The sequence below is a fragment of the Nothoprocta perdicaria genome, unplaced genomic scaffold (assembly GCF_003342845.1).
Source record: "Nothoprocta perdicaria isolate Ctin4 unplaced genomic scaffold, notPer1 scaffold_42, whole genome shotgun sequence".
Classification (NCBI taxonomy): Eukaryota; Metazoa; Chordata; class Aves; order Tinamiformes; family Tinamidae; genus Nothoprocta; species Nothoprocta perdicaria.
The window spans coordinates 739,558-764,173 of record NW_020455666.1 but is presented as its reverse complement, the minus strand read 5'-3'; the positions used below and the strand labels follow the sequence as shown (position 1 = coordinate 764,173).

Below are 24,616 nucleotides of genomic sequence, written 5' to 3'. Positions count from 1 at the left end.
TATAAATATCAAATAATTATTTAATAATGGAAGTGGAGTTTAGGGCTGGAACTGAAAGTGCACTCCAGGTTTCCATGTAGAGATTAAATTCTCAGTGTCACCAGCCATCACTCCTCGTCTGCTCTCCTTTTCACCAGCTCCAGCACTACCTGTGTTCAAAGCAGCTGAGGATGGAAAACTTAGTTATAAGGAGGGTAGATTTGGGCTCTTTAGCCTTGAATTGTATGTCCTGACATAAAACCATGCAGCTGAGGCAACTGTTTAGCACAGAACCTGTCCTGAGTCTCCCTTTATACTTGGGGGAGAAAAGAGGTACCTCTGGAGAGCAGGCAACCTCCCTGTCACCTCAACCGGCTGCTAGCAGGACCTTGTCTCCCCTCCCTGAGGCCAGAGAAAGGGAAACTCGACATCTTCAAGTTAAATGGCACAAAATCCACATCCTAATGCCCAAAGAGTACCACTAATGCCCTCACTGTACCACTCATTTGAAGACACACTGTAAAATAAAGAACAAGATAGACCTTGGTGCAGCTATTAACAAGTGAGGCGCAGGTATACGCAGGCACATGGTCCAAGATCTGAATCCATTACCTTATGTAAAAGCTTTACCACCAATTTCCAGGAAAAAAAGGAAAAGAGACAATGGGCCAAGCGCTGCTTCCCTCTCATCTTTCAGGACAGATGGGATCCTTTCCTCCCTCATCCGTCGTGGCGCCGCGGCCACAGACACCAACAAGAAGTGGTACATGTTTGACGGGCCAGTCGATGCCGTGTGGATTGAGAACATGAACACGGTGCTGGATGACAATAAGAAGCTGTGTCTCAGCTCCGGGGAAATCATCAAGCTTACCGAGGTATCTCCTTGCTCTTTTTTTTGCTGCATGTTGTCTGTTTTCTTTCTCTCTGGTGCTGGAGCAAACTTGCCTTTTGCTTGAGCTACGTGCCCAACTTGTATGGAAGTTGGTGTTTCAGCAGTAGTTTTATCCTGGCCAAACTTCTGCTGAGGTGACGGAGACAAAAAACACGCTGAAAGATCCTTGCTTTTCCTCTTTTTGGAATTCCCAGAGCATGACCATGATGTTTGAAGTCCAGGACTTGGCTGTTGCTTCCCCCGCCACAGTCTCCCGCTGTGGGATGGTCTACCTGGAGCCCAGCATCTTGGGGCTGGATCCCTTCACTGAGTGTTGGCTGAAGAAAATCCCAGGCATCATGCAGCCCTTCTCAGGGCAGTTGGCCTCGCTCTTCAGGAGATTCCTTAAGGTAAACGAAGATGCCCTTCCGTGACTTGGAGCTCACCAGCTCAGCTCTTGACTGGCCCGTACTTCAAGACAGGGATTTAAATGCCATTATAGGAGCACTTTGGACTGCTGCATACAAACTGTTCCGTGAATTTCCTAGGTTTAATGGATATTATTCACTGATACCAATAGATGTGACTCAGTTTTATTGGCCATTATAGGKTTTTTTTTCTGTTTGTTTGCTTTATTTTTAAATCATTCTCTAGCCAAAATCACCCCTGGATCAATTCCATTTCTTACAGTGGTGTTACTTCTGGGAGAAATTCATAATAACAAGTCTTGCTATTTCAACTCTGCTCCTGAACCACAATTTTAATGAATAATGCAGAGCTGAGCATAGCTCTGAGACGAGCAAACCATTTAACAACACCGCTGGTGCAAGGTGTGGGTCACTTCTAGAGCCAAAAGGTGAGCTCAAAGCTTTTATGTAGTTAAAATTCAACCAAGATGTCTAACTTAYCTCTGTCCAGGGAAACAGCAGTGCTCGGAACACAGCAGGAGACGACAGCATTCTCAGTGGAAAGTTTCTCCTAAACATAATCTGCAGGGAAGAGAGGAGAAGCCAGAACTCTAGGGGACAAACTCCAACGTGTTTGACAGTGACACCGAGCTGTTCCCACCTTTCCTTACAGGAGGCTATCRCCTTTGTCCGAAAATCTGTGAAGGAGATAATTGCCTCAACAGACAGTAACCTCACGAGGAGCCTCCTCATGCTGTTGGAGTGTTTGTTTCAGCCTTTCATTGCCATYGAGGTAAGATTTGGCTGCTATTGCACGTGTGCCTCCTCACCCCTTTGGGCACTAATTTGTGCAGAGGAGAAGTCACTGGGGAGCAAGGAAACATCACACTGCAGCACAAATAGATGGCAGAAGGCAGCAGAGCATCCTGCAGAGCGTGGGTAAACCTGAAGGCCATGCACAATCAGGTGGGGAAGGAGAGCTAGAATATAATACAGGCTAAGTACACAACCAAAAATTAGGCTTTGGTCCATTGAGAGAACAAACAAGCTTCAGGCCAACCAAGCTGGATGTAAGAGGTTCACATATTTATAGCAGAGGGAATTAGGGAGTGAGTGGAAAGCAGAGATCAGAGCTAAGCAGCAATACAGCTCAGATTGCAGGTACTTTGAAAATTAGCATTGAAGGAAGATGGGCAATTTTAGAATTAAAATCCCCCAAAACTAAATTATACTCCCCTCCCAAGGAGGTTCTCAAGCACACCGGTGGAATAGAGCAAATTTTAATCCACAGATTATAATGAAAAGACCCGAAAGTCTAAAAAGTCAAAAAAATTTCTACATATAAGTTGGTAGAAGAACACTCACCTTAAAGAACAGTCTGTATTTTCTGCACCTTAACCAGGCTTCAAAACTTCTGCTGTTCTTGGCTTCTCAGGGAATTAGGAGTATTCCCCAGGAGAAGGCAGCCCGTATCGGAGAGCTGATTGAGCCCTGGTTTATGTTCGCCTTGATCTGGAGCGTGGGGGCTACAGGAGATTCCCAAAGCCAGGTGGCCTTCAGCTCGTGGCTGAGGAAGAAGATGGCGAAGGAAAAGGTAAAGAAAAAGCAGATCCTTTCTCATTACACTGGAACTGCTAATGAGGAGTGGGAGCCAGAGCTCCTTGGGTCTTTTAAGATTTACAAAGGCTTCCTCCTGGAATCCAGTGTACAATGATTGAGCTTCAAGAGACAACCTGAGTTAGAGCCCCTGGGAGAAAGGCATGAGCCACCTGGAYCCTCATGTGAGTTCAACAGTTTGGCCCCTACACTCACCCCAGCTTTATTCCCACAGATACAGTTACTCTTCCCAGAAGAAGGGCTGGTATATGACTATAAACTGGACGACGCTGGGCTCAGTAGTGCTGAAGATGATCTAGATGATGAGACCGTTAAAGAGGTAAAATACTTCACCTGTCAACYGCAAACTGGGACATTTAAGGCAGGGAGGAGGGATAGGAAGCAGCAAGCTCTTGGAGAATTTGGGATCTAGCGAGACCTTCTCATCAAGAAGAAATAAGAAAGGCCTATATGAACCATGTCAGAATGCTAAAAGTGAAATCAAAGCTTTCATTAAAGTGACTGGGAGTCTGAATTCCTGGTCAGAATCTCAGTTCCTATATAAGGAACTTCAACAGGAGGAAAACATCAGAAATGCCACTMCTTTATTCCCACAGTGGCAGATGCAGCTGCCCCCTCTAAATACACCCATACCTTGCAGGTGCGCTGGGAGAAGTGGCTGGACTCCACTGCACAGTTCACCCTGGTTCCTGACACCAACTTCTGTGACATTATCATCCCCACAATGAACACGGTCCGCATGGCCCATCTCCTGGAGCTGTTGCTCACCAACCGTAAGCCAGTACGCACTCAGCCTTGTCTTGGCTTTTGCATTCAACTTCATTCTCTTTGACAGGAACATCTTCTCCTCTCCTATTGTGTTCAGAACCAGTTACCTGATTTCCTTGGATTTTTCCTCACTTTTATGGGCCTGTTGTATTTAAACAACAGTTGTCCCTTCTGTTCTTTGGGCACCAGGCCGGTGCCCCAGAGAATAACAGCTCTCAGTAGCTCCCAGTGCAGCAATTTCTAGTTCCCTCCCCATCAGGATGATGGTCTGTCACCGTTCCTCTTTACCTGATTCCTGCAGTTCCCTCTTATACTTCTGTGCTTGGATTTCTTCCATGTTGAGAGATCTGCAGCCTCAAGCAGGGATCCTTGCTGAAGGAGGGAACCTTCTTCCTTCTTCCAGCCTTTGAAGACCCCCATAACCAGACGTCTGCATTGCTGCCAGCATCAGAGAGCTGGAAAACATAAACAACCCACCTGTAGTTAYAGTGCACTGCTGATTGTACTTCCAGGTTCTCTGCATTGGTCCCACTGGCACAGGAAAGACCCTGACTATTGCAGACAAACTTCTGAAGAACTTGCCTCTCAAATACGTCTCCCACTTCCTGATGTTTTCTGCTCGCACCTCTGCCAACCAAACTCAAGATCTCATTGACAGCAAACTGGACAAGAGGCAAGTTTCCCTGCTAGGTTTGCACCCCTGAGCCCAGTGTTTGCACTCAGCTTCAGTATTTATTCTCAACCCAAGACCTAAAGGGGCCCCTAACAAATACACCTCTGGATAACAGAAATAGGGCAAACCCCAAACCTGAGCTGGGACAAAATTTGGCCCATAGGATTATGAAGATGTCAGTGGCTCAAATATTGTACTAGGTGTTTTCTATGCAAAGACTTCTGTATAAATGAGTCTTGGGAGGAGGTTAAATATAGGATACCTGAAACTACTGCCCCAGAAAACCTTTAGAATAGAGAAGAGAAAGGAAAAAACAAACAAACAAACACACTTTGGATTGAGTTACGAGTACCTTTGCAATGGGAGATGTCCTGGGTCCTTCTGTCCTTCCTACAGGCGGAAAGGTGTGTTTGGGCCTCCGCTCGGGCGATACTTCATATTTTTTATTGACGACTTGAACATGCCTGCGCTGGAGACGTACGGTGCTCAGCCACCCATTGAGCTGCTGAGGCAGTGGATGGACCACCAGGGCTGGTACGACCGCAAGCAGATCGGTACGACCGAGGACCTCGCCCAGGGCTTCCAGCACAAGCTGTCCTGTTGATGGATAACAAACCTACCGAGGAGATCCTCGGGAAGCGTTTTGAGCTCCAGCTCAAACGATTTTGCTCTCCTCAGGTACTTTTAAGAAGCTGGTAGATATTAATTTCGTCTGTGCCATGGGGCCTCCTGGTGGGGGAAGGAATCCTGTCACCCCACGCCTTACCCGCCACTTCAACTACCTCTCTTTCACGGAGATGGAGGACAGCAGCAAGAAGACCATCTTCTCCACTATCCTCGGCAGTTGGATGGGTAAGTTCTGCAGACCAATGTGCCTCCTTCTCACATTGCGTGCTAACCTAGAGGCGGAAAGGGGAAGAATTCATCTGTCAGTCTGATCAAAACACTGGAAACTTGGAGCTGGCATTGAAATTGAATTGGAATTGAAAGCTGCTTGAAAGAGCTTTTGAGAGACTGAGGCTCGGTAAACAGAGACCATCTACTGTTTAGTCTTGGGGTGAAACTCATGCAAATCAGCAGTCCTCAAAGTAAATTAAGATATGCCATTTTCAGTCTTCTCAAAATTTAGCACTATCTGTTTCATAAGGTATCCCATAACAGAGGCTTTTCACAGAGGRTTTTGATGGGCTACATGTCCTCCTAGATTCTGCTAGCTTAGCAATAACTTTTGTTTTCTCTCTTGGTTTTCTAGATGGGCTCCTCGGAGAAAGGAGTTACAGAGATCCAGTGCGTAAGTAAGAGCAGAAAGATGCAAGAGAGAGGCTGTGAATAGAACAAGGCTGGTGGAAACCAAACAGCAGAGTTTACCTGTGCTTTTAGTAGGCAGACACTTGCCCAGATAACAGAGCCTTCTGCAGAAACGGAGCCTTCTGTTGCTCTCCATCTGCTGCAGCCTGTGGACAGCTGAGCAGGGAGGATTTGAGCACGGTGCTGCAGCCACCCAGGAAAAGAAAGAGGGTTCATTTCGAGTGAAATGAGTTTTCTTATATTTGACAGGGTGGGAATTTAGGATCACCTTTGCAAATTACCCTCCTCTGCCAATCTGCCAGCAGGAAGGAGTGAGAACAGTGGGCTATGAGGAAGGCAGAGCAGGGCTTTCCAAGTGCTCATACGGGGGTGCTTTGCAATGCTAAGAAATGTCAGTACCTGACTATGAGCTCCAGAGCCTACTGAAAGGTCTAGCTGCAATTTGAAAGTAAATCAAACAATTCAGGAACTAAAAAAAGGGAGAAATGCTTGGGTGTCGCAGGACCCTGCTTCCCCAAYGGCCTTTGTAATGAAATCGATTGGGATTTAAAGCAGCATTTTGTGTTCCAAAGCTGGCATTTGTGTTGAAATCCTGCTCCCCTCAGCATCGCATGAGAAATTCCTCAGGGACTTTGTGAAGCTCAAGGAGTAGCCAGGGTGTTTAACGGAGAGAGGGGGGTCGCACCTTCTAGCTTAGGAGTAGCTGAGGCTCCACTGAAGCATTGGAGGTGGGAGAAGAAAACCCACCCAGAGCACTGAAGGTGGGCACTGATCCCTCTCTGGCCAGGTCTCCTCTCTCCCTGGGGTGTACAGAACTTTAGCCCTGTGTGTAAGGCCTCCTTCCCTCCCCAGATCTCATCCCTCTTGTGTTCAACTCAGCTGGGCTCAGCATCTGCCCAGCTTTGGGCAAACGCTTCAGCTGTAACGAGCAGTGATTTGATCAGGGCTCCACGCAGACTCTATATAAGAAAACCTAAGAAAGTCTGCTGCTAGGACCTTAATGTCCCAGAGAGGCCACCTTGACATCCTGTCCTCCTTGCCTCTGTCCCTGCAGCAGGAGCACTTGCTGTCAAGGACTTGAACGAGCSTTTGGTGGACGCCACGATCTGCGTGTACTCAACCATCACGTCCAAGCTGCTGCCTACGCCGGCAAAGTCGCATTACACCTTCAACCTAAGAGACCTCTCCAAAGTGTTCCAGGGCATGCTCATGGCCGAGCCCAGCAAGATTGAGGTCAGTCCTCTCATCAGTCATCCCCCTCGGGGAAAACTGGAAGTGCTGCAGTCCTTGCTCATCAGCTGGGCCAGCTGCTTCAACAGTTCCTTAGGTGCTTGCAGTTAGGTATTGCTCAGTGAGTGCTGTGTCCTCCTTTTTGGAGAACTCTCCTAATGCCATTAGAACAAGTTGTTGGGTGGGTGGGCATGGGGAATCAGTGCCAGGCAGCCCTGGCATTCATTCCTGTAGGGCTGTATGAGGTTGGCTGTGCTACACTTTACTGACAGGATCTTTCCTAATATTCAAGAGCTTGTGGAAGCCATAGTAAGGGAGAGGTGAGGACAAATAATCTGAAAAGTCAATCTATCAAAGCAAGCTCAGGATACAAATAGAGCAGGTATTAATGAAGCAGTAATGAGCTCTCTGCAAAGCAGCTGTTATGACAAGACTTGCTTTTGTGAAGGGAAGGGAATACAGCTTCCTCCCCCCGGTTCCTTCTGCCCTCCAGGTGCGTTCCAGCAGGACAAACTGGCCACGTGCTGGGCAGGGACCAGCCCTCCCRCTGGAGAGACCCTGGGCATTTCTCTGCTTCTCTAATGGGGGGATTCTGCTGGGCTTTCCTACCAGAACAAGCTGCAGCTGCTGAGACTGTGGTACCACGAGAGCTGCCGGGTCTTCTGCGACCGCCTGGTCAGTGACGAGGACCGCACCTGGTTTGACAGCCTGATGAAGCACATGATGGAGGAGTTAGGCACCACTTTCGAGGAGGTCATCCCCTCCCAGCCAGTTCTGTTTGGTGACTTCATGGTCCAAGGTGCTGATACCAAGCTGTATGAAGTCATCGAGAGCCAGGAAAAGGTAGGAGGACTCCGGAGACCTCCTCCGTTTTGTAATTTCGGTTCACATTTTACAAGCCTTCTGCAAAGAAAAAACACACACACAGTTAACTGCAGGGCTGCTAGAACTGTCCAGAATAACCGACCTCAGCAGGGCCCTCCCCTGGGCTTTCACCTCAAGTACAGACAGGGGCAGTGTTTGGAGCAGGTGGGAAGCTGAGGTGGAACAGGCTGTCCCTGCACGGCCATCGTGGGGACAGGCTGCTGCGCCAGTTCTCAAGTGAGCCACTCGCTGGACGGAAAAGGGAAGTTCGCTGGCAAGAAAAGGCACGCTAGCCCCAAATAATACTGCATTTGCCATTAAAGCCTTCACAAGTGACCTGTGCAAGTTCATTAATGTTAGTGCCAAATTCCCTGTTGGGGAAGATAGGGTGAGTGCTTTGGTAGTGCTAATTAAGCAAAGGCAGCCAGCAGTGCATTTTGACCTCGTTATCAGAAACGGAGCACAATGCTGTCATTTCTCCTATAACTGTGTGGCAAGGACCGCTATATAGCTGAGCTTGCTTTTCTCTTTCATGAGGTAGGTAGCCTTGTCCCCACCAAGGTGGGCACACCTGAAACAGTCAGGCTTAGAGGGGCCACACAGGCAGCTGATGCCCACAGGCCTCTGGCTCTTCTCACCCAGGCTCCCAGGGAGATTCCTGAGAGGTTAGGACTAGACCCCATATGATTTGGGGCTTCATCTCTTGCTGTAGACTGAGGGCACTGCTGAAGAGGGCCCTAGAAGGGRCAGAAGACACTGCTCATAGCACTGCTATGTGCTTTCCCTCTGCCCATCTACAGCCAGAGAGGTTCCCTTCCATACCCACCCTTTCCAGCCAATATCCTGACCACAGGATGCAACAGGCAGCTCTAGCCCAAAGCACCYCACTCAAAGGGAGCCCCAATAATAATAAACCAGTTTTATTTTGAACTATTCTGTGCTGCTTTTCCAGTAAAACAGCACCACTGGGTACAGCAACCCTTAGTCACCTGCCTGAGTTGGTTTAGGCCACCATTCAGGAGCTGCCACCACAAGCCAAGCTCAGCCTAGTCCAGGGGCAATTCCTGTAGAAACACAGAGCAAAGAGAAACGTCACCTCCATGCAGGCAGCTCCAAGAGAAGAGCCTCCCCTCTCCCCAAGGCCATGCTCCCATCCCTCTAGGAACCAGCTCCTCGCTCACAACTGCTTTTATCTGGTGGTATCAATCTCCTCTTCCTGCCCGCAGCTGAAGGCCGTGATTGAGGATTACCTGGAGGAGTACAACCAAATGCACACCCCGGAGATGAAGCTGGTGCTCTTCCTGGACGCCATGCAGCACATCTGCCGCATCAGCCGCATCCTGCGGCAGGCGCTGGGCAACGCTCTTCTCCTGGGCGTCGGGGGCAGCGGCAGGCAGTCCCTCACCAGGCTGGCCTCCCACATGTGAGTAGGGTGCTCCTTCCTACCTCGTGTGGAGCAACTCCGTGTCCCTCACCAGGCTGGCCTCCCACATGTGAGTAGGGTGCTCCTACCTACCTCGTGTGGAGCAACTCCATGACGTTGACACGAGAGGAACGGCTCTTCCTGTCCTACCTGGCAGGAAGGTGATGACAGGAGTTAGCTGTGACAAGCAATCGTGTGACACTGACAGCTGGGCAAGCTTCCTCTTAGATCTTGGGAGCCAAGGGGTCCCGAGAGGGATACCTGAACAGCCAGGGAGACAGGCCAGGACAAGCAAGTTCTTCAGGTTCTGAATACCTATTTTCAAGGAAATAATCTTAGAAAAATASAACCAGAGGTCCAGGCACATCAGCACTGAAGTGCAGCATTACAGAAAGATTGGCAGAGAGCTGCTTCCCCTGCACTGGGTAGCACTGTGCAAGGGYGCGTGCTTGGGTCCAAGAAGCTGGGTAATTCCTGTAGCTTCTCCTGGGTTCTGGCTAGTTCACCTATCTCTGCTTTAGGCTGCTCTACGTGAGCTGGAGCTTCTGCTTCTCATAAAAGTGACTGGTTTTACCACCCTCATTCTGTTGCAGCCCTGCTTTCCTTTGGGTTAGCTGGGAATAAAACACTTTTGAGTTGGTGACCGAGTGTGCCCAAGGACACCTGTGTACTCAACGTCAGAAGACAACTTGCTCTTCTCCCATTGTATCCACAACACATACTCACGATTGCCATGCTGGTGTCTGGCATGGGATGTGACTCCAGAATCCTCCTTCCGTTAGGGCCGAGTACGAGTGTTTCCAGATCGAACTGTCCAAGAATTACGGCACGACAGAGTGGCGAGATGACGTGAAGAAGATCATGATGAAGGCAGGCCTTCAAAGCTTGCCGATGACCTTTCTGTTTGCAGACACACAGGTACGGCAGTGCTAGCACAGCAGAGGGCTGGAGAGGAAACACAACCACATTKCTAAGCTCAAGAGAGCCCTAAAGAGGGCTGAGGTGCTTGATATGAAGCCGACACCACCTTTATCTCCCAAGGGGCCCACACTCACCATTTTATAACAACCCCCAGGGAAACAAAAGGTGGGACATGTCTTGCTAGAGGGACTGCAAAGCTCTATGTGAGTGGGCTGCTTCTGGAGCTCCAAGAATCCTCTCTTGCAGCGTGGGCTCCATCTATGCAGCTGGTGGGATCAAAGAGTTTTAACCCACCTGGAGCTAAACACTATGCTGACCACGGACACTAAGGAGGGTTGTTTTTTCCTTTCCTTTCAGAGACACCTGTAGATTTAGCTATAGTTTGCTAACAACTGAACGCCAGAATTTGGCTCAGTTATGTTCCCTATAGGATGCTCTCATGTCTTCGTTATCATAGGAACCCAGTCCCTTCTGGCAGTGCCTTAAGCAGTGAGATTAACATCTGTCAAACACTGCTTGTTCCCTCRTCCTTTTTTCGTGTAGTGAAGAACATATATGTGGGGGGGCAGGGGAAAGGAGGGGACCTTTACTTGAATAGATGGATGATATGTATTGATGATGTGCATAGGTGGTAAGGCGAGTGTAGCTGAGGAGGAACCTCCCTAAAATTACCATTTCCCACATTTATGAGCTTCACCCCAATAACAAAGACTTTTGCTGGGCCAGAAGAACCAAGACTCGAAGCATCTAGTGCCTGGATTGTGACCACAGAGTCATCTTGGGGCAAGGAGCAAGGCCTCGAACTCAATCTGTTTAGGGGGAGGCAGTGAAGGAGCAGAAGGAAGGTTTGTTTCTAGCCCTAGCACCTCTTCTCTCCACCCAACATAGCCGTTCAGCTGCCAATTCTGTCCCTGTATGTGTCACAAGGGCCCAGAGATCACCCAGAGGATTTCTTGTCACAGAGGCTGAGGACTGTATTTATCCAAAAGTGTTTTATAGGGCATCAGAAGTGCTGATTATTTTATAGCTTAGGAAACTGGGCATTTTTCCCCCTCCCTTACTTAGATTAAAAGCGAGTCCTTCCTTGAGGATATCAACAGCATGCTCAACTCGGGTGACATTCCCAACGTCTACAACCTCGACGACCAAGAGCAAATCATGACAGCGATGAAGCCCATCATTCGAGACCTGGGCCTGCAGCCCACCAAGGCCAACCTGATGGCTGCCTACACGGGACGGGTGCGCAGCAACATCCACATGGTTCTGTGCATGAGGTACCTCTTGCCGAGCTGGTCTCCTTGTACCTGTATTTGGTATCCCCACGCTGGACATTGCACCCTCAGGGTTGGTACTTCTGCACCTCTGACTTTGGCGTGAGGTTTGGGCACGGCCTTCCATGAGGAACGTCACATTCTTTGCCCCTTGCTGATTTTAAAAAGAAGTTTGAAAAGTTTAGTATGATTATRGGGGGATTATATAGTTTAATATGATTATAATCTGATCTGTCCAGATTAAATACAGGCTTTCTCCTCCCTCATACATCCTTAAGCTCTCCATTATGAGAAATGCCAGGGATGAATATGGGGCTTGCAGGGGGGCGCCTGAAGATGCAGGGTGGTCACAGCAGAGTACAGGTGATCAAGTCAGGGTCCCCACTTTGGTCATCGTCTTCACAATTTATCCCCTGAGCATTATCCTTAGGGCTGGGCCCAGAAAACAGCACTCCCCTGTCGCAGTGCTCCCAGAACATACTCAGGATGTCTCAGGGATMAACTGTGACCTGCACCTTGGGAGGGTGACGCACTACCAACACTCTCATTCCCTAATTCCCACTTTTCCTCCTTCTCCACAGATATGCTCCCTTTCTTCTGGCCCTGTAAAAGTTCAAGGTGGTTCTAGGGAAGAGGAGATATTTTGACATTGCATCATTAACTCGTAAAATCATTTTTTCTGCCTTTGTCATCACACAGCCCTATCGGTGAAGTGTTCCGAGCCCGCCTGAGGCAGTTCCCCTCGCTGGTGAACTGCTGCACCATTGACTGGTTCAACGAGTGGCCTGCTGAAGCTCTGCAGTGTGTGGCCTCCTCCTTCTTGAATGAGATCCCTGATCTTGGTGCCAGTGAAGAAGGCATGGATGGGATGGTAAGGGCCACCCTCAACAAGCAGAGCCCAGATACCTGTGGGCAGATGATGCAGGCATCTGCAGAAAAGGCTCTGCCCTGTAAGGGAAGTGTTTCAGGACCAGTTCATTCCAATTCCTATGTCCTGAAGTGGCCACATTTTTTCATCCTCAGTCCTTGTGGCCTTCCAGCAAGGCTGTGGGGCTTACCCTCTTATTTGAAGCCCCCATGCATGTGCAAGCTCCCTGTGATCATATACTTAGGCTCCTTCTAATCCTGCTCCCTGTTCTCTCCTTGGACACCACATAGGCTTGCCTAACACCTGAACTACACCGAATAACATGGTTTGTCTTCCCCTTCTCCTTGCAGATTCAGATGTGCATAGAAATCCATCAGAGCGTGGCCAAGAAGTGCCAGCTGTACCTGGCAGAGCTGGCCAGGCACAATTATGTCACCCCCAAAAGCTACCTCGAGTTTCTCAGCCTCTTCAGTTCCCTGATTGGAAAGAAGAAACAGAAACTCAAGACAGCCATGAACAGGATGAAAAGTGGCCTGGACAAGGTTGGTACCTGACAGCTAAGAGAGCTTTGCGCTCCTCTCATCTCCTCTACCACCACAGAGATGCCAGGGCTTAAGATGAGCCCAAGCTGTAAGACAGCTTTGCTGGCTGTATAAAGGACCATCAGATGATAGGATTTAATGCAATCTTTAACACTATCTGTGCAGCACACCAGTGTGTGCAGCAGCTGCACTTGTGTTGGGCAGGCACCCTTAGACACTGCTGTCTGCATGCACGCCCTCACAAAACTGCCCTCAAATCCAGCCTGCTGATGACAAAAGCACCAAGGCAAGACCTGCGTTAGCAGCCTAGCACCCAGGAGGGCAGCAAGGCCTTTGCTGGGGCTTTCTGCGACTCCTYCTCGGGCTCTCCCTCTGCTCTGCTCCCCCAGCTCCTGCAGACAGCAGAGGATGTGGCCAAGATGCAGGAAGAGCTGGAGTCTGCTCGCCCTCTCCTGGCAGAGGCGGCCAAGGACACGCTGGCAACCATGGAACAACTGCAGGTACCACTGCTGGACACTTCTCCAGGCCCCGTGCTCGCACAGGACAGGGATTTTGGACTGSGTGGTCAAGAACAAACCTCTCAAGCACCACGCAGCGTCACACTGGGTTGTATCACAGCAGCACTTCTGCCAGATGCTGGGGGGACCAGGATAGCGACCCCCAAATTAGCACAGCACATGTCTATGGCTGGCAGCACAGCCAGGGAGATTTGCCTTCTGCTGGGGACCCTGCTCTGGTATCTGTTGGAGCTGGGTGGAATATTTGTTCTGCAAGCACAGAACGGTCCCTGTGCTGGCTCTCACCTCCTCCCCTCTTTCCCACGTTCCTCACCGCCTGTCTCCCACTGTAGGCTGGCCAGATGGAGACAGAGCAGAGGCACCAGGATCAGGCAGCTCCAGYAACAGAGGCGAAAGTTTAGAGTCGCTCATCTTCCCACATAGCTCACTGGGGGTGGCCTGATCCACGCATGGAAGAGACCTGGTTCTGTTCCACCTTCCCTTACACCTCCTGGTACTGCTTTAAACTGAGGGGTGGCAAAAAAACACAGAACTTGTCTTCCAACTGTCACTTCTGCCTACCCACAAAACCCTCAGCGAGTTCTGTTACTCCTCCATCTCCCTATATATTTGCTGTCACATCCACTCCCTCTGCTCCCGGGGGAAATAAGGAGAGCAGCTAATTCCTGCAGAGCTAACAACCTCCCAGGGCAAGCAGAACTGGAGATTTTTGGATTGCCTTCACAGGCCAACAAGTCTCCTGCAAGGAAGGGATTCCCTGCAGCTCCAACATGTGCCTGCTCCTCTAGCAGGGCAAAGCACACAACCTGCCAGGAAAAACTGGGATCCTTACCTAGGGATGTGGAGACAAGCCCAACAGGTCTTGTGGCTCCAGCCGTGTTTCTGAGGCTCTCTGTGGCATTGCAGGTGGACGCAGCAGTAGCTGAAGAGACACGGAACGCCGTGCAGGCTGAGGAGGCGAGAGCCAACGCCAAAGCTCAGGCAGCCCAGGCCATTGCAGATGATGCCCAGAAGGACCTGGCGGAAGCGCTTCCAGCCCTGGATGCTGCTCTTGCCAGCCTGAGGAACCTCAACAAAAACGATGTTACGGAGGTACCTGGGTTGGGGGAGCATGGAGGGGAGCTGGGCTTGGTGGAGGGAAGCCTCTCTGCTTCTGGTGCTGCAAGGCTSCCCAGGCCTTGCGTGTTCCTGCGTGTCCTTCCCAAATCACACACCCCACGGGTCCTGCCTGTCCACGTCACTGAGCTGGAGTCCACGTTGCTGGTCCCTTTGGCCCCTCAGCCTTTCCTGTTGCACACATGGTGCAKGAGAAGCCCATCAACAAGAAGTCCCCAGCGTGGTGGGCAGCCAGCAGCAGCTCCAGGGGCTCAGGGGAAGCTGCCAGGAACAGGGATTGCTGTTCCTGTCAGCAATCAGAGCAGAGACTCAGAGATGCATGGGGAGTTGGGAGGAGAGGCAGGGTTTTCCCAGCAAAAGAGCAGTCTGAGCTTTATCCAGCTCACCTTCAACCCATAAGCACCCTCTTTCCTCCTTTGAATTAGTGGGTGTAACCCAAAGTTAAGTRTCAGCAACATGCAAGATCAAGAGCTTCCTCTTGTCCCCAAGCTCTCCAGCTGGAGGTGACATCCATGTTCCCTGACGACCAGAAGAAACCACCTCATGCCCACAGGACCCCATGCCCTACCTCTGGTCTCCACCTGCCCTTGGCCAGCACCCCAGTTTCTCAGCCCTTCTGCAGTTCCCCAGCAGCTATTTCCAGGAGAGCACTGAGCACCAGGCCAACCCACCGTGTCTCTGCTTGTCTTGGGCAGGTCCGAGCAATGCAGCGGCCTCCGGTTGGCGTGAAGATGGTCATCGAAGCCGTCTGCATCATGAAAGAAATCAAGCCCAAAAGGGTGCCAGGAGAAAAGCTGGGCACCAAGGTGGATGATTACTGGGAGCCAGGCAAGGCCCTTCTCCAGGACCCAGGGAAGTTCCTGGACAGCCTATTTAAGTACAACAAGGTAGGTAGGGGCAGAGGCTGGGGGTATCTGCCAGGGATGGGGCAAGCAGCTGCACACAGCAGGGAAGCCAGGAGTTGTGCAGGAGGCTCCTCCTGGGCACTGCCCTTCAACACGGGCACCAGGGATGAGCCTGGCTTGGAAGTTCTCACATCAGGGGACTGCACTCCGTTACCTCTGGCAAGGGGTCCCTGGTCCCCCCTTCTCTCCCCTCCTSTTCCCCCTCGGTGGAGCAGGGCACAAAGCCCAACACATGACAGGAGAAGGGACTTACCTGATGCTACAGCAGGGCCTCCCAGTTTGGTTCCTCTTGCTCCACTGAGATGCCTTAACTTCCTATCCAGGCCTGAGGCAGACTATAACTGAGCAGGACTCATCCCCAATCCTGGATTTGCAGAAGACCCAGCTGGATTTTGTTATTCCCCAAAAGTCACCTCTCCAGGCTTTGTTTTCTGCAACCTCTCAGCTATCTAACAGAAATAAAAAGCAGAGATTATTTCTTCATCCCTGAAGCTTCTGCTGAGTCCCCAGTGCCCAAAACCCTTTCAGATCTTCCTCAGTCAAGTCTCCAGCATCCTCTCCTGTTTTCTTTCTGTGATTCTATGCTATTTTCCTCTCCTCACAGGACAACATTGCAGAGTCTGTGATCAAAGCCATCCAGCCATACATTGACAGCGTGGAGTTCCAGCCATCTGCCATCGCCAAGGTCTCCAAAGCCTGCACCTCCATCTGCCAGTGGGTGCGGGCCATGTACAAGTACCACTTTGTGGCCAAGGCCGTGGAGCCCAAGCGGGTAAGAGGCCACCTCAGCAGGTCACCCTGGGCATGAGGGAGAGCAGAACTAGCAGCTCCCTTGAGAGGGAGCAGCTGGCATCACCAGGCACGTGCTGCAGCCCTGGCCTCTTCAAATCAAGGCTCGACCCAAAACTCATTAAGCCCAAAACTGCATTAGGGTATTAAAACAGGAGAAAGCAATCTAGAACATGCTGGGGAGAAGGGATAGTCTGTTCTTAAGGGTCAGTCTTGGCCCAACAAAAAACTGTTCTTATAGAAGCTTAATCTTCTCTGGGCTTAGTGATTTCTCTATTGTTATTTGGGGCAAGCAGAGGAACCTTCCCTCCTTTTACCCAATAGGCCACATCCCGAGCTCATGCAAGTTAAGCCAGGCTCCTGGATTTGCAGAGCAATGCAGAAACACCCTTCCCAACCCTACCTTTATTCCTAGGCTTGCAGAATACCCCTGGAGTTAAAGTTAATTTAGAGGCTTTTGCAGTTCAAGTCACACCACGTTAAGCATCACTGCTGTGGGGTCCCCCTCTACAGCAACACAGAGGTTTCCAAGTCYAGCAGCAAAACTGGTGGAAACTAGAGCAGTGCAGAGCTGGCCCTGGGCCTTCCTCCAACCAGCAAAGCCATGCCAATGGTCTGGCCATGCTTTAGGGCTTCAGGCAGAAGTTCTCACTGTTAGAAGGTCAGCAGAAAAGCCTACTGTATCTCCAGGTGTRCAAGGGATGTTCACTGAAGTTACAATAGCCTTTGCCATGTGGAGAAGGATCTCAATTCCAGCTAGTGCTTTCATAGCAAGTGATAGGAGCTGCTTTGCAGAGGAACTGCCACGAGGGTTGCCTTTTTGCCCAGCCACCTACCTGACACATCCCCCGTTCCCTCGTGCCTCTCCTCAGCAAGCCTTCCGGGAAGCAGAAGAGGACCTGCACCTCACGCAGCAGGTCCTTGAGGAAGCCAAGGGGCGCCTGCGGGAGGTCGAGGAYGGCATCGCCATGCTGCAGGCCAAGTACAACAGCTGCGTGGCCAAGAAGGAGGAGCTGGAGATGAAGTGYGAGCAGTGCGAGCAGAGGCTGGGCTTTGCTGACAAGGTAGGGGACAGAGCRGGGTTCTCCTCGCTTACGTGAGATRTCCTGACACCTGCCCCAAGCCTGACACTTCTACCAACCCTTCAGCTCGGGGCAGGGCTGGCACAGAGCTGCGTCTCAGCAGCACAACGGGGCTGGAAGCCTCAACTCACTGGGCACTGCAGTGAAGAGCTGCCACCCTTTGGCATCACAGCTCCCCACGGCATGACAGGGGGTACCCTGGGACCCTCGGTCATCTCCTGCATTGCCCAGACTGTAGCTCCCATTTCTCCAACTTCCCCACAGCTCATTAACGGCCTGGCTGATGAGAAGGTGCGCTGGGAGGACACCGTGCAGAACCTGGATTACATGATCCACAACATCGCCGGCGACGTGCTGGTCGCAGCCGGCTTCGTGGCCTACCTGGGCCCGTTCACAGTGAGTGGGCAGAGCTCCTTCTCCCCGAGCGCTTCACTTGGCTGCTCGGCTCTCACTGCAGAGGAAAGACTGGAGGAAGCAGGGCAGGTTCTGCCCTGCTTTGGGGTCAGCGGCCACCAGCGCTTCCCACCTCCCCTGGGTCCTGGGGCAACCAGATTCCTCGGCCACCAGCTCCACGTGCCACCACCACCAAAAATCAGAGCTATAACCCTCAGTCACTGAAAAACAGGGCACATACGGGGCAGAAGGATGCAAAGACCCCCCTGGATTTCTATCTCCACTGTGCCAGAGGTTGCACCTGGCCACATCTGAGCACAAACGGGGAGGGTTTAGACAGTTGCAGTGGAMGAACTGCAGCTGAAAGGCTGACTGCGAAGGTGCTTCTCACGCAGGGCGACTACCGCACGGCGCTGTGCAAGGAGTGGCTGAGGCAGCTGCCCCAGAACAACGTCCCCCACACCAAGGACCCCAACCTGATCAGCACCCTTGGAGATCCCATGGAAATCCGCTCCTGGCAGGCGAGCAGCGGGACCAAGCGCGGCAGGGAGCAGCACGTGGGGCCAAGACCAAAACACTCAGCTCACAAGTCCCTAGGAAGAGCCCCACATTGAATAATACTGAATAACAACAGCAACGAGGCGCCTCACACCTCAGAGCTGGAATTGCTGCCAGGCCCTGGGGCTCCTTGTGCATCAAGGAGCCACTTTCAGAGCCCAGCACCATCCACAGTAGCGGTGGCTCTGGGGGGTATCACACATAAGCAGCAATTTGGGGTTCAGCTGCTGCAAACAGGCCCTTTACCTCCATTCCCTACCCATCCAGGAGCCCCACACTATGTCCCTCAGGCTCATCACTAGCTGTAGCTACCACCCTAGCTGAGCAAACACAGCTCCAAGGGTTGGGACCCCCTAAACTGGGCACCAGGGTAATCCTGACACTGGCAGCACGGGGAGGCCAGGCCAGCCAGTCCTGAACCACAGGCAGAAAGCTGCAAGGAGTCGTTGAGCCTTCCCAACATCTAAAACAGCTTTTTTTTGCTTAACCAGATTGCTGGCTTGCCCAACGACAGCCTGTCTGTGGAGAACGGGGTAATAACACAGTTCTCCCAGCGCTGGACTCACTACATCGATCCCCAGGGACAAGCAAACAAGTGGATCAAGAACCTGGTAAGAGCTGTGAGGAGGAAACCCAGGTGTGCCGAGATGGGGGAAGGAGCTTTCTGCTAAAAGCAGCACCGAGCAAGGCCTTAGAGTATTGGAGTTTTGTCTGCAGAGCTGTGGGACCTCCTGCTGTCCCAGCGATGCCTCTCCAGCAGCAAAGAAGGCTCCACAAGCTCTGCACCCATCCTGGATGGATTCCCCTGCTCAGAACCACCTGGCACCTCTCAAAGAAGCTTTTAGGGAGTCCAGGGTAGAGGGAATTCAGGGTGGTATTACCTGGCTACCAGCTCAATATTGGCTGCGGAGGTCCAGGAAACCCAGAGCACAATCTCTCCCATCTCAGAGGCAGACAAGAGAAGCCCTTACTGGCCTTTTGAAGGGTCAGAAGGAAGCTCTGGCAGCTGCTCCTGTTCTGCTTCCTGAGGGCCTTCTCCCACACACCTGCCCTCACTTCGCAGGCAAAGTTGCTCCAAGTTCCCAACACCCTTGGTGTCTGAGCCTCCATGACTGAGCTAAATCTGCTGAAAAAAAATCACCTGAGCAAGAAAAACTRTCATTTCTGCTGCTTCAACGAGTTAAATCAGTGCATTGGACATCTATGCACCAGAGCAGCAAGATGCAGCAGGGAAAGGGCAATAGATCCCCTTGCCGAGCAGTAGTCTATGTGTCCCAGGAGGCATCACATCAAGAAACATGTTACAGACCTGGCCCTACATYGGGGTCCAGGGTCTCAGCAAGCTCTGCTGAGACCTTTCTTCTTCCTTTCAACTCATCACAGCAGTAGTGGAGTCCTTGACAGCACATCCATGGAGTATTGTGCTTGTTTCCATCCCTGCCCTCCCCTGCTGCCTTTCAGGAGAAGGAGAACAACCTGGAGGTGGCCAAGCAGAGTGACCGGGACTTCCTCAGCACTCTGGAGAACTCCATCAGCTTTGGGAAGCCCTTCCTGCTGGAGAACGTTGGCGAGGAGCTAGACCCAGCCCTTGAGCCCGTCCTCTTGAAGCAGGTCCTGTCTCTCACGGTGGGAAGGAGCGGGCAAGGAGTGTGTGGCCAGGCTGGAAAGGGGTAGCTGGGCATAGAGGAATGTGGTTGCACTCCCAGATCAAAGCTGTGGCTTTGCAGGTCTCTCTGGGTAGGTGACATTCACTGCTTTGTGTGCCTCGGCCAGGGGTCCTGTTTGTAGCCTCCTTCTGCCATCAATGTCCTCGCAGCAGATCTGTGCCTGGCAGGCAGGGCCAGGGCATTGGGCTGCTCCATCCAGGTTCAGGCCTTCAGGTCTGCTTGGCAGCTTGGAGCACCTCTGGGTGTCTTTCCAGCCTCTTCTTCCCACGGCAGAGTCCAGGGCATAGYGGGATGCTTTCTGTTGCAATGCAAGAGGGAGAAATCCCAACCCACCTGACTTGATCCCGCTCCGCTACAGACCTACAAGCACCAAGGCAACACAGTGCTGAAGCTGGGGGACACGGTGATCCCCTACCAAGAGGATTTCAGGATGTACATCACCACCAAGCTGCCCAACCCTCACTACACCCCGGAGGTCTCCACCAAGGTCACCCTCATCAACTTCACCCTCTCGCCCAGGTACTCTTCTAGATCCCCACTGCCTTTTCCCTGGGCCTCTCTCCCAACCTGGCGCTGCTGTGGCAGCACGTCCCACATCTCGGGAAGCACAGGCCTCCTCAGCAATGTTAACCTTTGCATTGGGAAGGTGGCTGGCCTAGGCCTGGTCCAAGGACCACTGCCCCAGGAGCCCATCTCCAACAGTGACAAACAGCCAACAGGGAAGAGTAGAATAAACCACCCCATAGCAACACCCTCCTCAATCCYTCCTGCAGGCTGCTGTTCTAGGAGRCAGCCCAACTAGGTTTATATTTGTACATCTASGAAGTTATTCCTGTCTTGTAAGGTTGTGTTTTTGGACATTAACCCCAATCCCTGCAGCAGGACCACCTATAATCAGCAAGAACCACTTTGTTGCTTTGTCTCTGCCCGTGCTGGTGTCTCACCCCTGGCCAGCCAGGCCTGTGCAGGTGCTGGGCCAGAAGACAGGCCTGCAGAGGCTGGTGTGCCCCACACGTACGCTACCGCCATCGTCACCCCTGGCTCTCCTTGCAGTGGCTTGGAAGACCAGCTGCTGGGACAAGTGGTAGCCGAGGAGCGGCCTGACTTGGAGGAGGCCAGAAACCAGCTGGTCGTCAGCAACGCCAAGATGCGCCAGGAGCTGAAGGCCATAGAGGACCAGATCCTYTACCGGCTCAGCACGTCGGAGGGGAACCCTGTAGATGACCTGGAGCTCATCAACGTGCTGGAGGCATCCAAGCTCAAGGCAGGAGAGATCGAGGTCAGTCGGGGTGCTCTCCCCTGTGGCTGTGCATCCACTGCCTTGCCCTGCACTAACTGTGAGGTTTCTGCTGTTGCCCAGGCCAAGGTGAAGGTTGCAGAGCAAACGGAGAAGGACATCGACATCACGCGCATGGAGTACGTGCCTGTCGCTGTCCGCACCCAGATCCTCTACTTCTGCGTCTCAGACCTGGCCAACGTGGACCCCATGTACCAGTACTCACTCGAGTGGTTCCTCAACATCTTCCTAACGGGGATCGCCAACTCCGAGAGAGCAGGTACCTCCAGGGAGCCTGGTGCAATCCCCTTCCCTGCACCGCATGCCTGTAGCCCATCGGGAGCAGAGGACAGGGTTCCTGCAGAGTCAGGACAGTTATATCCACTTCCATCAGAGCTAGTGGCCCAAAGCTGTCCCACTAGTGTCCTACTCATCACTTTGCACATAACAGGCCAGAAAGCACCTGCTGCACGTCCATAAAATTCTCAAAGCCTTATCCTTTCATGGGGAATTTCTTTGCCAAATTCCATTGAGGCTCAATAGACACTTGAMCAGCACAGAGAGCTGCTGTGGAGAGCACCCTCCACACCACCCTGACCACCTCTCCACCTTTGTCTGGTTGTTTTCAGACACCCTGAAGGAACGGATCGTGAACATCAACAACTAYGTCACCTTCAGTCTCTACAGCAACGTGTGCCGCAGCCTCTTCGAGAAGCACAAGCTCATGTTTGCCTTTCTGGTGTGCGTCCGGATCATGATGAACGAAGGGCAGATCAACATGGTGAGTTGACTTAGACCTTTGGTAGGACCCAGCCAGRGCAACTGAAGCCCAGCCCTGGTAACGTACGTGGAAGACTTGCTGAGCACAGTCAACCGTCCAGGGCTGGCTTGAAGGCCCCTGCTGTGGCTTCCTCACACGTATTGGACAATATTTTGTCACCTATGAGCTAGTGCTCTCAACAAGAGGCGGACTTTCCTGCAGAGCAGCATCGTAATCAAGGGGTAGCGAGAAGGGATCTGCGAAACACCAAGGGCAGCCCCATTCTCCTTCCCTGTGTCCCTTGGACATCACGAGGGTTGGGAGCTCCTCCCTGGCCTTGCTTAGTTGGCTTTTTCTGCTGCTCCCAGGCACTCTGCAAGCTGCCCTAGCCTGTGTCCTGGCAGCGCAGGTCTGCTCCTCACCAACTCCCCAGAGACACAAGTTTGAGCCTTACTGTGGCCTCGGGCCAATGGCCTGGGGGTGGCCACTAGGGCTTTCCTGCAGAGTGGCACCAATGTCCCTGCTGTGGGCCACACAGGCAGCCTGTCACCCGCGTCCCCTCTGCTCCTCAGGACGAGTGGCACTACCTGCTCTCGGGGGGAGCCATAAAGACGATGTGGGAGAACCCGGCGCCCGAGTGGCTCTACGAGAGAGCGTGGGGAGACATCCTGGCCTTGAGCAACCTGCGGAATTTCGCCAGCTTCGCGGACGATTTTGTGGAAAACCTTGCCGAGTTCAGGGCCATTTTTGACAGCCCCAATCCTCACAGGTGAGGCYGCTCTGCCCTCCTCACACAGCAGTCAGCTCTGGATGGCTGGACACTTGGAATTGCTGCTGCCTCAGCCCAGCATCACTGGGCGCCTTCCCAGTAGGAGCAGCTGTGTGCAAGAGCCACATTCCCTCAGAAACTTAGGAGCTGCTCAGGTGGAAACCTGAAGGTTCAGAGGGCCACATCCCCTCCGAAACCCAGGAGCTGCTCAGGTGGAAACCTGAAGGTTCAGAGGGCCACATCCCGTCAGAAACCCAGGAGCTGCCGTCTGCAGGACGGCTCAGGTGGCTCCTGTGGAGTTGCAGGATCTGCCACGTGGTTGCTTTGCAGAGAGCCCCTACCTGGGAAGTGGGACACTGAGCTCGACGCCTTCCAGAAGCTGCTGGTTCTGCGCTGCCTGCGGGGAGACAAGGTCACCGATGCCATGCAGGACTTCGTGGCGCTGAACCTGGATCAGCGCTTCATTGAGCCCCAGGTGACCATCCCAAAGGAGGCGGTGGTGGGGCTAGGAGGGGAGCRGGAGGTCCCAAGCCTGGGGACATCATCTCTCATCGCAGGGAGGGTGACAATGCCGCTCTCCAGGCTGAGCAGAGGGCGGCACAACGCTGCATCCATCTCAGGAAACACAGGGAGAGGGGAAATGACGTGTCCAGAGCACAGCAGCAACTGGGAGAGGAGCTGGGGACAGGCAGGACGAGGAAGGTGCTGCGGGTGGTGCCCACACACGGCCTAAGCACCTTTTGTGCGTTGCAGACCACCAACCTCTCAGCTGTGTTCAARGAGTCCACGGCCACCACGCCGCTCGTATTCGTGCTGTCCCCTGGCACCGACCCGGCCGCCGACCTCTACAAGTTTGCTGAAGAAATGGAGTTCTCCAYGAAGCTCTCGGCCATTTCCCTGGGCCAAGGCCAGGTAGGCTGCTGGTGGCAGCGGGGGTACTGCTGTCACACCGGCACTCTCGGAGATCCCACCTAGCTCCACGGAGGCAAAACACCCTTGCAACCCAGCAAGTGCCCTCCTGCACCAAGACCTTGCCTCACCAGCCGTCTGCCAGCTGGAGGAGCCGATTCAGCAGGAAGGGCTGCAGCAATTCCCTTTCCCGTGTCCCCCAACCTCCTAAATCCATCCTTAATTCTTCCATTCCCTCCATCTTCCCACTCCATGCCCCACAGACTTCATGAGCTGCGTAAGGCCCATTGCTGAGCTATGCACAGATGGTGAGGAGCCAACTGACCCTAAGGGACAGAGCCCAGGTCCAGCTGGTGCTGTGGGCTCCAGGCTGTGCCTTTGAAGCCTGATCCCTTCTCTCAGCAGCTCTCTCTGAGCCTAGCTCAGGTTCTCCGATCTCTTCTTGTGCCCCCGCAGGGCCCCCGTGCCGAAGCCATGATGCACACGGCCATGGAGCAGGGCAAATGGGTCTTCTTCCAGAACTGCCACCTGGCCCCCAGCTGGATGCCGCTGCTGGAGAGACTCATCGAGGGCATTAACCCCGAAAAGGTGACACCCCGTAGCTGGGGACAAGGGGGGAACTAACCCGAAGCTCTTACATCCCTCCCAAGGGGTGGATGTGCAGCTGGTGTGGCCACTTGCTGCAGTTTCCAGCCTTCAGGACCTTGGTCCCACACACAGCCTGATGAAAAGCCCACGGGTATGGGTGACATAGGTGGGGTGGGAGCTGCTTTACAAGRCCATGGGTGCCCTCTGAAGGTGACGAGCAGGACGGCACCCACCTTGCTGGAGCCCAGGACCTCATTCCATCCCATCCAGAGGTTCCCAGTGAAACTGGAGGGTTGGTCCAGGAGCAGAGGTAGTGTCCATATCCAACCTTCTCTGCCTTTGGCTCTGCAGGTGCATCCAGATTTTCGCCTCTGGCTCACGAGCCTCCCTAGCAACTGCTTCCCCGTGTCCATCCTCCAGAACAGCTCCAAGATGACCATCGAGCCCCCCCGCGGGGTCAAGGCCAACCTGCTCAAGTCCTACATTAGCTTCAGCGACGACTTCCTGAATTCTTGCCCCAAGGTAAGAGCCACCTCCTGCTTTG

The 24,616-nt window shown here is 52.7% G+C and overlaps 1 protein-coding gene across 1 annotated transcript in view; it reads left to right on the top strand.

Moving 5' to 3' along the window:
• Positions 1–24,616, top strand: part of DNAH1 (dynein axonemal heavy chain 1) — a 60,917-nt gene that overhangs the window by 32,120 nt on the left and 4,181 nt on the right. Inside the window, exons 36-70 of the mRNA XM_026046116.1 lie at positions 677–854; positions 1,066–1,260; positions 1,931–2,050; positions 2,693–2,851; positions 3,089–3,193; positions 3,515–3,655; positions 4,155–4,315; positions 4,712–4,869; positions 4,994–5,167; positions 5,568–5,606; positions 6,678–6,856; positions 7,466–7,696; positions 8,944–9,140; positions 9,923–10,058; positions 11,127–11,335; positions 12,032–12,203; positions 12,551–12,742; positions 13,132–13,242; positions 14,167–14,352; positions 15,072–15,263; positions 15,886–16,053; positions 16,943–17,134; positions 17,417–17,548; positions 17,941–18,066; positions 18,595–18,714; positions 19,565–19,714; positions 20,129–20,289; positions 20,824–21,049; positions 21,131–21,326; positions 21,676–21,827; positions 22,379–22,575; positions 22,906–23,050; positions 23,329–23,487; positions 23,941–24,072; positions 24,424–24,594. Of these exons, the coding sequence (XP_025901901.1) occupies positions 677–854; positions 1,066–1,260; positions 1,931–2,050; positions 2,693–2,851; positions 3,089–3,193; positions 3,515–3,655; positions 4,155–4,315; positions 4,712–4,869; positions 4,994–5,167; positions 5,568–5,606; positions 6,678–6,856; positions 7,466–7,696; positions 8,944–9,140; positions 9,923–10,058; positions 11,127–11,335; positions 12,032–12,203; positions 12,551–12,742; positions 13,132–13,242; positions 14,167–14,352; positions 15,072–15,263; positions 15,886–16,053; positions 16,943–17,134; positions 17,417–17,548; positions 17,941–18,066; positions 18,595–18,714; positions 19,565–19,714; positions 20,129–20,289; positions 20,824–21,049; positions 21,131–21,326; positions 21,676–21,827; positions 22,379–22,575; positions 22,906–23,050; positions 23,329–23,487; positions 23,941–24,072; positions 24,424–24,594 (5,662 nt within the window). The remainder of the gene's footprint in view (positions 1–676; positions 855–1,065; positions 1,261–1,930; positions 2,051–2,692; positions 2,852–3,088; positions 3,194–3,514; positions 3,656–4,154; positions 4,316–4,711; positions 4,870–4,993; positions 5,168–5,567; positions 5,607–6,677; positions 6,857–7,465; positions 7,697–8,943; positions 9,141–9,922; positions 10,059–11,126; positions 11,336–12,031; positions 12,204–12,550; positions 12,743–13,131; positions 13,243–14,166; positions 14,353–15,071; positions 15,264–15,885; positions 16,054–16,942; positions 17,135–17,416; positions 17,549–17,940; positions 18,067–18,594; positions 18,715–19,564; positions 19,715–20,128; positions 20,290–20,823; positions 21,050–21,130; positions 21,327–21,675; positions 21,828–22,378; positions 22,576–22,905; positions 23,051–23,328; positions 23,488–23,940; positions 24,073–24,423; positions 24,595–24,616) is intronic.